Source organism: Lingula anatina, chromosome 6 (assembly GCF_051362555.1).
Source record: "Lingula anatina isolate TDL-2025a chromosome 6, LinAna3.0, whole genome shotgun sequence".
Classification (NCBI taxonomy): domain Eukaryota; kingdom Metazoa; phylum Brachiopoda; class Lingulata; order Lingulida; family Lingulidae; genus Lingula; species Lingula anatina.
This window is the reverse complement of record NC_141772.1, coordinates 11578034-11590589: the sequence shown is the minus strand read 5'-3', so window position 1 is coordinate 11590589 and position 12556 is coordinate 11578034. Positions and strand designations below refer to the sequence as shown.

Sequence of the window (12556 nt, the reverse complement as noted above, 5' to 3'; positions counted from 1 at the left end):
AGAATGTCGACAACCCGTTTCTATCATGAAATTGTAACAGCGGTCTGCATACCTTTTAGAAAAAAAAATGTGATTTGGACTGCTTGAAAATTTAATTTAGATACTTTTAGTAAAATGAAACCAAACCTCGACGTGCCTGAAATATTACACATATCACTCACAACAGATACATTGTCGCGCAAAGAATTGGCAGTAAAATTTGAATAATATATAAAAAGGCGGCCAAAAGACAAGCAGGAACTAGAATATCTCTAGAATATCACTCTTCTTGATTTTTTAAAATGTTTAAAATGAATCAGTAAAAGTTGAAATATATGTACGAGTATGTTTAGTATTTAGGCAGTTTGTCTTGTTTCACTCCACTCCCACCACGCTCAGAAACAAAGCTTGGACGGGTCTATTTAAATACTGGATGTAAGGCAGGAAAGATAAGAGGGATTTTCACTTTTAATAAGCTCTGGCGAATCGTGGTCAAATGTTAAGAAACAAAAAGGAAACGGTTATAATGGACTCCAGCGATTAAAAATGTCACAATGAAATAAAATAAACTTTACAGCTTGACTCAGACCTCAGAGTTATCCACGGGACCATATGTGTGGCGGTTCTTGCCTGTTCCAACGTAGTCCACTGTTCTTCTGACCGAGTTCTTTTTACCCTGCAAGACATTCTGCGCCACCTGGACGAACGGGTCAAAGAGATCGCCTCTGTTGCAATCGCTGGTTTATTGTGCTCAGGAAAAATGGACCGAGAGATCTTAATTTAAACTTGCTGTCGATTTGAATGCAATTTATAAATTTTATCTACAAAGAACAAATGACTTTGATATTGATACTGGAATTCCTTCAATTTCCAAAAAGCCGTGCATCCGTTAACAACGATTAGAACTATGGAATCTCTTTCATTTTAATAAAAAATATTTTAAAAAATATCTGTGAAGCATTTGCAGGATCTTTGTACATAAAGATATTCAGTTAATTTTCCTTCAGTTTCAATTAAAATCAATTAATATGCAGAGAAGATCATTAAAATCGAAGAAAATTATTAAATGGTATTATCTCACAATTCTCGTTTAGTAAGTCACTAAACAGATTATTTCGGTAGTATTAAAAAGCCTATGTGTAATATAAAATAAACGGTAACATTTAGATATTACAACTCGAAAACGGGTTTATGGATTGCACTTCCATCAAATTTTGGATTGGAAGTAGCTTAGTGATAGAACGAATGTTTCTAAAATATCCAAGGAAATTAATCATTTGCTTTAAAAAGGGTAAAATGCACTCTAGACATGCATGTCCTGAAGGCTTTTTAAATCGCAGAAAACAAGTGTCATCTGATCATGCCCCCAACATGTGCTATGCTAAAATAGGTACTTCCGGTAAAAAACAGGAATGAAAATCAGTAAATTCTGCGTTTCCTCAGCAACGTTTTATTTCAAAACATTTGAATAATGTAATTGGATCTTAATATAACCGTAATTGGTAGTTAAAATCTAGGGGGTGGCATGAGAATGATTGAATGTTACGCTTACCAAATGCGCTGGCGTGCAAATAGCACTTTCCACACTGAAAATTGTCAACAAAATTATACCTACTACTAAGTCATCATATCTCTGAAATATGTGCTTTTAATTACAAATAAGAATTTTGTTTCCTCTTCTGAAAATAATATTGAACAAAGTTTTATTTAATTTGAAAGTTATCAGGAGAATATATAAGCACACATACATGCACGAGAAGTACCTCAACGTAAACATTTGGCAGGACGCCTTTTGCCTTTGGTAAGATTAGTTTCAAAGGAAGGGGAGACCTTTCTTCAATAAAAACAACCTTCATACACTGTCACTCCAAATTAACAATTACAAGAAACAAGCGTCTGGAATATCTTATAATTTCTTTAAAACCACAGAGCAATAAAAAAAGAAAAAAAACACAACAAGTGAAAATTTGGAACATAAATAATATTTTATTTCCACAAGCACGTATGCAAATAAATAGTGTCAATTTTAATTCAAAACACATTATTTGTACATGTAATAGTATGACATCGCTTCTCTCTCTTTTTCTAATAAATTAATTCTTATTAACATATTACATTTGATACGATATAATATCTCTCGCATTACACCAAGAGAGTAGGCTGTTATCTCATTATTAAGGGATTTACAAAAAGAAAAAAAATGTTTGCTGTTGGCAAGTTATTTATAATCACCAACTCGACAGAATCATATTCAATACAACAAGCATTCAGCAGCAAAATGTGCACTTCTTATTTCAAAGAATCCTGCAACAAAACCATAACCTCGACAACAAGACAAAAACTCCATCCATGTTTGCAACAAAAATGTGAGGCATTAGCTCTGTTGAAATTGGACAAAAAATAATTCTTAAACGATATGGAGTCATTTTAATGCATGCACATTATGAAGATTCTGATTCAAGTGTTGATTATAATTTATCTGGTGGGCCCACAGCATGTTTTCCAAGCAAGTTATCGTAATTATTCCATTCAACCACGAGTATAGTGAACAGCAAAAGTCACAGTACTTCTTAAGTCTGGCGCAATAAAATCAACACTACCGAACCAGGGAATTCTTAATGTGGATGCCTTAAACTGACTATAAATTGGCTCCAACGTGACTTAAACCAGACCCTTGTCACATCGAGCAGTACACCTAACTGTACCGGTCCACTTCGTCGTGCCCTTGCCTATAATTACGATACAGAGGGCTTTATTGCCTTTCGCAGACTCGACAAACGCTCGCCTCCAGCTGTATATTTAAGTAAATTAATTGGCCGAGTCGAGTTTGGGGTTCTGTTTAGTCGACTTTTTTGTAAAATAGCCAGAAAATGAAGTTGTCTATCTCTCAAATTGGACCAGTGCAGTCCCGTATACCACTCGATGGGGAAAGGGTCTAAGTCGAGATTACAGAGCCAAAGAGACTGTAGGTCTCGTTACCTTAGCTAGCTATTATGGGGATTGCGAGGTTTCTGGACAGATTCCAGAGCGTGGATTAATGTATGCAGGTTTCTCACTCTACAAAAAATGAGAAAATCCCATTTAGTGTAAGAAATCAATATAGCAATGATCATAATTATTAAATATATTATATATAGTTTTTAAATCTGTTATTGGACCTAAACTGGACAAAATTGTAAAATCAGTTACAGATCTACAGAAGACTTATTGTGAAACAAGACCAGAGGACTAACCTTCACACAATGAAGTGACTATAAAATATGCTTGGCTTCACATTAAGGAAACATACGATATGTGTGTAATATACTTTATCACAAAAAGTTACCTTAAATTATTAAGGAGAAAAGTTTACATATTTCTGAAGATGACATAGCTTTTTTGTAAATGAGCACTGCCATTTTTTTTCTTTAAACCACACGTTTTGGTGTAAATTAGAGCTTTAATGCATAGATGATGGCCACTTTTCTAAACTGGGTGCACATATGGCTTAATATAAAGTAATGGCACTACTTTATTTGTGAGATGGAAGAACTGGCAGGTCCAGGAAAGTAATATTTTATAATTAGGTTATCGCTAGCTTCTTATGTTTATATATATCAACTGTTATCTATTTTTTATATATATCAACTGTTATCTATTTTTACCAGAATGTCCCAGAGAGTTTTACTGCCAACAAAGTACAGTAAGATAATGACCCCTTTAAATGAAGACACCAATTGACATAATAGAAAGAATGATGTGTCTGGCTTTTAAATTACTCTTAATTTAAAAACATAAAATGGTGTGTCTGGCTTTTAACTTACTCCTAATTTAAATCAATCCAAGAGCCCATCCAGACTTGAGAGGAAGGGGCTGGGTTACCCTGTTTCTGGCCAATTCCTAGCATAGAGTCATTTTGAATTTTTTCAGCCCAATTTCTGATCAAAAAAGGTTTAAATTCAGTTTCAAGCTAATTTCCAATGTAAAATCATTTGAACAAGTTTATTCCTGTTTTAAAACTGATTTAGGCTAATTTCAGATTAATTTACAGTTTCCAATTTTTTCATTGACAAGCTTACGTCTAACATAACCCAGTATCTTTTACTCAATGAATGCCTTTGCTCTGGAAAACTGAATGTAGCAGCAATTATTCTGACAATGACATGACACGATGACGTAGTGAAACAGACACTGCAGGAAGATGGAAGATAACTTTCCACAAACAAACCTACCAGTCCATCTAAATCTACATGTTAAAATGTGCAATGAATAACATGAAAGCAGCAGTCTTTACAGAACATGTACAGGAATAACCCATCCCCCCATTTGAACTCGTACATATGAATACATACATACATAACTACATTTTTACGGCTAACATATATCTGTAATACTATCTTCTACAAAAGGTATGTATGGTTTATGGTTATTTCATCTAATTTGAAACTCTGCATTTGTGTTACTTCAGTACTTTTACAAATTTATAGCATTTTACAGCTTTTTGCAGTTCAGAAGCAATGATGTTCATATATGAACTCTAAAAAAAGACACTTATCTGAAATCTACATTTTTCAAATCTAATTATTTCCACAACTAACAATTATGCTACATAAAGATGGCAAAACACCATACACATTCATACATATAAAAACGGAGACTATGCCTATTACCATATACTTATAGCTGTTGACAGAATTAAAAAGTGCCAGTCTTACCTCAAAACAATGCAGTTTTCCTCAATAAACAATATTATTATGCCTTTAAAGGTTTGCCATCAGCTTCTGTATATCATGGTTATATATGTTAGTCCTTCCATTATTTTGCGTGTCAAAAACCTCAATGGAATCTGATGAGAGCCATAATTACTATGAACTATACATTACTAATACTGCCACAGATATTTATGCCTGTTTTGGTTCTGATAGCAATGCGTGTTGTCAAGCCATAAATTTTCCTTCCATTTATCATTGTTAGAAATCCATTTATCTCCTTCAGTTTAGACAACAGCATTGTTTGATAAATATTGACCTAGGAAGTTGGTTCATCATTGGAGGTTTTGAGAGCTTTGACTTAATTACATCATTATTTTTGATTTTCACTTTTCTCTTCATGAAATTTGACTTTCAGTTTTCATTTGTCATCATCACAGAAAGTGATACATTGCTCCTAGTGACATTAGCCTTACCCAACAGAGAAAAATACTCTCTCTCGACAGTTTCATAAATAAAGCATGCATACTGCAATACTTCAGAGTTTATGAAACACACTATGGGAATCTAGACAAAAAAGGATTATCAGTATTATATCACTATGTCATATCCCTTTATATGTATAATCTTTATGCTTTAATATGTACAATATATTCAAATTAGTTCACATTTATCAATTGATCTTAAAACATTAACGTTTATGCAAGCGATATTTTTTATTTCTGTATTGATATACAGTATGATCCTTATTTTATATGTTAAAGTCACATGATATTTACAGCTTCATAATACAGATACACATATTGAATGTATTACATATTAACTTAGATGTAAAAATTACATTACATTTCTCCAAATATGCCAGCAAAGGTTTTTCTTAGATTCTTCATGGTGTCGTCGGTGTCTTCCAAATCTCTGAGTACTTCTTCCTCTGTCATCTTGGGTCTCTGGTTGTTAGCCATGGCCTGGGGGTGGGGATGGGGTGGCTGTCCCTGGGGTGGCTGTGGAGGTGGGGGTCTGAAATGGGTGTGGGAAATGATTCATTTAATGCAGATCTACTTTGTACACTAAGAATGTTAATTCTTGTTAGTTTATATCTTTACTGAATTGTTGTACATATTCCCAACTGATTGCCCTGGGTTTCATAACTTTCTGGAAACTGAAACCTCTGAGTCAGTTATACTGAAGATGTAAAACTCAGGGTATTGTCACTTAACACTTAACAGTCATTCATTTTTAAAGATTTATATTTTATGCATTCTACTTTAATGGCATTAAAAATATCTCACAAATACTTCATTGTAGAAATAAGAATAAATTTTGTTATTCAAATTTTATTACAATTTTTGTATATAAAAACACCTTCTAAGCAGTAAAGACAAAAGAATGATGCAGACATTTTTCACAAAATTTACCTTGACTGATGTTGTTGCTGCATCTGCTGCTGTTGCTGCATTTGTTGTTGTTGTTGTTGTTGCATTGGTTGTTGTTGCTGGTATTGTTGCTGTTGCAGAGATTGTGGCACTTGTGCTGGGCTAGGCTTTGGCGGGCTGACGTCAGGTTTCCCATTGATAGCATAATGATAGAGGGCGCTGGTGCTGGGGGTTCGATGCACAGAATTGTTCACTGGCCGACAATGAATTTGCAATTTTTGGAGAACTAGGTCAGCAATGAGTTTTCTATCCTCCTCTTGGGACTCGCCAAGCAGGTTCATGGAAGAATCATTCACCTTAAAATAATAACAAATCACATGTTCAGTGAAATTTATACATTTTTCTTGTCTCTAAAGATCATGGTAGAAATGTAAATCCTTTCTAAACATGCTGGGTCGATATGTCTAATGCCATCCAGTCCCTTTAGAAATGACGTTTTTACCAAATCACTTTGTATTAATTGCCTCTCACATCTCTGATTATACTACTGTTTCAGGTTTTGCCCAGTCACCCTTTCGAATTTGAGTTAAACTATGCCTAGTTATCAACCCAAATGCTGGTCTGTCCTATCGAAACTTACCTCTATGATAATATCAATACCTACCTCAATTATGTATTCTTTCCCATCTTTGCCCTGAATTCCTTCCACGGCTAGGATGTCCAAACCTCCAAATAACTGGCTGCATTCATCCACCCATAGTTTGAACCTAATAACACATATGGACATATATCAAACTGATCAATTAGCCACAGTTCACTAATAAGGCTGTCCTAATATGGGGTTGATTGTAGAATACTATATATCACAATCTCTGAAACAATGGCAATCTTCTCCATTTCAATCTCCTCTATCGCAATTTGCCAGTACAACCTGTATTGATAAAGTATTAATGTACAGGTTGATGTGAAAAGAGCCTAAACAAAATTGTTTACCAAACTCTGCCTTTCAGAACTGGACCAATTATTTTATATAAGTTAGAGAGTTTTATCAGATGGACTTCAACTTACTTGTCATTCATGGCAATCTGTTCCAGCATGGCTGAACCTGTGTTGGCTTTCCAGTTACCTGAGATAGACTTCCTCCTGGATACAACAACAACAGTGACATACATGTAGATGAGATAATATTATTATATAAAACTTAATAAAATAATTGTTACTAAATTCATTTTTATTTATAAAAACTTTTAAATACATTTGGTCATTTTCAGTTTCATATACATTAAGTCAAATCTAATGCAAATGTATATAAGTCTGCACATGTACCCCTCCATAATATCCTTCCCATCCACATTCTATTTTATCACTTCATATCATATGCAAAATTTACAACTTACTACTGTAGTTCTAGTAGGTATAACTCATGTGAACTTTTTGAAATTTTAATTTATTAAAATTAAGTCTGAACTAGATATGTCAACAAGTTTTACAGGATAAAAAAAGATGTAACAGAGCTAGTCCAGATTAAATAGAGAGAAAAGAAAGGGCATCCTCACATGTATGCCTTGTAATTATTTCCTATTTTCTGTACATGGATGTCATATTTGCCGTCTATGTAGGGCTCGGTGGTGGAGTAACAGTTGGTGACAGCTACCACACTAGCCACGTCTTGGTAGTCATAGTGATTTTCACATTTAATCTATAACAACAGGTGTTCACTTAAAACAAGGAAGTTAAGATCACTAATGATTTTCAAATTCAGTCTGAAATAACAGAACATGTTTAAGTAAAACAAGGAAGTTTAGTTCCCATCTATTTCCGTTGTTTAAATAAAGAAAATCAACTAATTAAGGCTTCGTTCACATGCAATGTCTATTTTCTAAATTCTATTTTCTATTTGCGGTATGTCTTATGATCACGGTCTGTGCACTGAATATCCCGCCGCGTTATTACTGGCAGCGCGAGCCAGTTATTATAAGTTACTATAAGTAACTGGCTCGCGCTGCCAGTAATTACGCGGCGGGATATTCAGTGCACAGACCGTGATCATAAGATAGCGCGAATAGAAAATAGAATTTAGAAAATAGACATTGCATGTGAACGAAGCCTAATATTTTTTGGTTTACTGACTTTCAAGTTTGGTCTGAAAATTAATGATAACAGTAATATGTAATTTCAAATAAAAACACGATACTTGGTACAAATTAAACAGGAACTTGAGAAAAAAAAAGTATCAGTTTAATAGTCTTGATTAATGAATAATAGTAAATTTTTCATCTATGACTTGTTCATCAATTTTTTTTACAAATTAGTCAAATATACGATGTATAAGACATCTCTTTTTTTTTTCAAAATCTGCATCTTACATCTACATCTAAGTTCTGTTCTATCTCTGCCTTTCTATATAATTCTTTTAAGATAAAATATATTTGTTACAGAAACAAATATGCACATGAATATTGATTTCTACAGTGTAAATATTCAAACTCAGTACTTACTTTCCCTACTCCTTGGTGAGCATGTCCTATTTTTACTACCACAGGAAATTTGGGGGTCACCAGCTGAAATGAACAGACAAATCTTTAATATTAACATTATGAAAAATAAATCCATTTGAAACATTGCCAGTTTGACATTTAGACATGCTGCAACATGAAAAGCAATCAAATGCTTAAAAAAGTTGATGAATTAAAATAGAATAAGATGATAACAAAACGGAAAAATTTCATATACATGTAGTGGATGGTTTATGGCATCCATACAGTTCTACTGAAAAGAATTCTTGTAATATTTTACTATGGCAAGTCTAGAACTATATCAAACCAAATATATCTAAATTGAAATCAAAGAAATTGCAATTCAATACTGTTCATTAATTATGAGGCAACTGTATCTGTACTGTATCAGATATTTTAACCATTTACAACAACAATATTCATGCTTCACGCATTATATTAACTAACTCTAAATGAATATTTTCATTACTTATAAAAATTATTATTATTATTATTATTATTATTATATGCACATTAATTTCAGGGGTTTAGGTTGTTCATCATACACTCCAACATTGATCAATGACATACACATAATAATCGTAAAAAATTGCACTATCTTTGATGTATGTTTTTTACAAATGTATGCACAAATGATTCTGCATATCAACCAAGTGGAGCTTATGCATATCCATCATCAACGTTACCTTAAACCATAAAAAATAACTTCCTGCGACTTTGGAGGAAAAGTAATTAAATCTAAAAATGGACCAGTGATTTAAATCCCACACCTCTAAGGGTATCAACCTCCAAAATACTCTTCCAGAGTTCTAGTACTCCCGTATCTACCTGCTCTGTGCTGGTGACTCACTCGCCTCTTTCCAAAACACACACATTTAAAACAGAAGCTTCACCCTAGTACATGGACTACATGTTGTAATTTCATTACATTTTTGGATCTCTGACTCACTGAGGCTGAAGCTACCAATTTCATGACCTTTCACGATTTGTACTGGTTGTACTAAAATACACCAGGATAAAAACTGAAAAAAGACTTTACTGTGTCACTATTTTGGTGCCATGTACTAAATTCATATCCATACTGAATATACACCGACTAGCCCTTAGTTTTTTGTTTTTTTTTAAACCTTAAATCTGTTATTATAAGGAGCAAATATAGCACAAGTAGGGGGGCTCCTCAACTGGAGTATTGTGGGACTTTTTCTCGTATATTTGTCATTGGGCCCTAATATTCTTAAAGGTCTCTCAGATCTTGCTAAAGGAATGGATCCTTTGTGTGATTAGATAATCAGAAAGATATTACTTAATATATTACATGATTTTCTCAGTCTTTGAGCTAATTATAATCTACAGGTATTGGATAAGTAGACAGACTCAGTGCTTACTGCTTAAAGTATGTTTCATCCTTGTTAAATAAGCAGAAATGGAACTTAAGAAAAAAAATAATATAGTCTGAAAAATGCAAGTACTAAAGATGCTCAGCTCTGTATGGGGCTCTGGGGGGGGGGGATAAATACAACAGCCTATTAATAAGGAAATTGTTATTCCTTAAAAGGAATGTACCTAGTGTGAGGAATGCATGTAACCATTTATTCTGCTTATTTTAAAAGAAAAAAGTGGAATTAGAGTGATTGTGGGTAAATGCCATAAATTTGTCAATGATGCAATTGAAAACTGTTCATCATGTATTTCATGCTACTAGTAACAAGGCTCAGATACCATTATGGAAATATGATACTGTGAAAATTTACAGATATTTGCCTGGATACTGGACAGTTTTCATTCAAAAAGAAAGAGCAGGAGGCAGAAAGATTTTGTGTTCCTTTGCAACTCTCCCACCACCATCATGCAACATTTGGTTTTGTGTATAGTTCCAGGGCGGAGTAAAAAATCTATCATAAAACTAAACTTCCTTTACTGCTTACATCCGAGGATGAGCAAACTTGACAAGGATGACATACATGTAGATATTAAACTACAGTATGTGTTTGTGCCTAAATTCCGACAGAATTTAGATATGACTTCCATCAATAAATCAATCTGTTTGTGGCCTCACCCACTGGCCACTGATTAGTGTTAGTTTAGGAATTTTCCTCCCCAGAAAATCTGGTCGATGTCCAGAAAAGCACACAGAATGTTTAAATAATATCTTTTCTTTTATGAGTAAATTTTTATTTGGCAAAATTAATGGTGACAAACCAATATCAACTGCACATGTGGGTGTCTCATAAATGATGTAAAATTCCATTATTCAGAAATATTATGAACTGAACTTAATTGGGTCCAATTAAAATCTCTTCAACGCTGAGTAAGATATTACAGCACATCAAACAATAAAATACTGAGGCCAACATCTGTGAAATCTTAACCTTTCTCTTTAAACGTAAAAGGTCAGCTAAAAATAAGGTGGCAGAGGCTGAAAAACACAACCATTAAAAATTTGGACAATTATGACTAATAGTAGAGGACATTATCAAATGTAGCAGCTATATTTGGCTACGTATGTGTAGTCATTGAGAGTTTTTTTTTTAAATAGATTCGTAAAATAAAAAGAAATACTAGTAATCTGTATAAATAATACATTTATATATTATAAGTAGGTGTAAGTACAATATTTAGCCCATGAGGCCAACAAAAGCATTCTGAACAAAAAAAAAAAAAAAAAAAAAAAAAAAACTTCTTACCAATCCAAATATCTTTTTTACTTAGTACCATACTTTTAGACATTGGGGTAAATTTTTGGTATCAAAATTGGGAAGAGACAGTTTGTATTGATAGGTTTTGTATGATACCAGTATGTCACTTATTAAAGAATTTATTAAGAAAAGCCTAAATTCAAGATCAAGTGAAGAGGGTTATGGTGGTGAAAGAGGGCAAGGAATTAACATGAGATGCCAAAATAAAAAATATGTTTTTGGTTTTACATATTAAGAATGACTGAATAAGGGCAAGGAAATTTGACTTGAATAAAAAAGTATATTTATGTAGAAAACAAGATCAAAATCCAATTCAAAGAGCATTTCTTGCCAATATTTCTTCCTCTATTCCTGTCAGTTAATTAACATTAACAGTAATTTCTTTACCCCACTTAGTGGTAACTACACATGTGATAAGGTAATAAAAATTGGCCTTAAAAATGAGTAATTCTGACTAATCTTACAGTAGCTGACTGAAATATTCTGGCAATGCGACTACCACTGAAGGTATTGGGGTATTAGGTCAGGACTTTTTTTCTGTCATCTGTTAATACTGAACTAATATGATTGGTTCATATGTCTGGCCTGATTAGAATGTTGTGGTAAAGGAATTCAACATTTCCTTTTTATAAAAAGTTCTTTTTTTCTAACATGTGAACATTTTTAAAGTGAAATATTCATTCAAGCAAAATTCCCATGTGTATTTTTTGTCCCCATTTGAAACTAAAATAAGATGATTCAACATTCCCATCTAACACATACGTAACGTGCAAAATGGTATCTTTTTCTATTATACTCACAGTGGTTATCTTTTTCTATACAATCCACACACTTATATACCCAAACATCCCTTATATAATTTCTTAAAATTTAAAACCTAAAGGAGAAGGTGGAAGGTCACTCAACATTTCCACCTTACAAATAAAATGTATGTCTAACATCAGTATGTGTAACCACATTTAAGAATTTGTGTGTACAACATAAATTTACTAAATCACCGATTAAGGTGTTTTAGACCAGACTGTATTAAGCTAAAAGTAATAGTACTTTGTTCTCCCATTTTCTTTATGTAGTTGTCCAGATCTAAGGTAAGATTATATATCAAATTCCACTTGTTTCTTATTAACAGGACATTCAAACCGATCCATTTTATGGACGTTGTTAGAAAATCACTTCAGTAATGAAATTAAATATCAATTGTCCAGTTATCAGCAATTTCCTGCATGCATACATACTGATCTACTAACCAGATTATTTTTCCAACAACTTGGAGTCAGAATAGAAAGGTACCAATCTTCTTTTCC

At 33.1% G+C, this 12556-nt stretch overlaps 1 protein-coding gene across 3 annotated transcripts in view; it reads right to left on the bottom strand.

Annotated features, from left to right (window-relative positions):
• Positions 1 to 2178: 2178 nt before the first annotated feature.
• LOC106172028 (synapsin) overlaps positions 2179 to 12556 on the bottom strand; it is a 51821-nt gene continuing 41443 nt past the window's right edge. For all 3 annotated transcript variants that reach the window (XM_087015194.1, XM_013552604.3, XM_087015195.1), the window contains 6 exons: positions 8539 to 8601; positions 7597 to 7739; positions 7109 to 7183; positions 6705 to 6807; positions 6083 to 6396; positions 2179 to 5684 (listed from right to left, as the gene is read on the bottom strand). In XM_087015194.1, the coding sequence (XP_086871320.1) occupies positions 5510 to 5684; positions 6083 to 6396; positions 6705 to 6807; positions 7109 to 7183; positions 7597 to 7739; positions 8539 to 8601 (873 nt within the window). In that variant the 3' untranslated portion in view covers positions 2179 to 5509. The remainder of the gene's footprint in view (positions 5685 to 6082; positions 6397 to 6704; positions 6808 to 7108; positions 7184 to 7596; positions 7740 to 8538; positions 8602 to 12556) is intronic.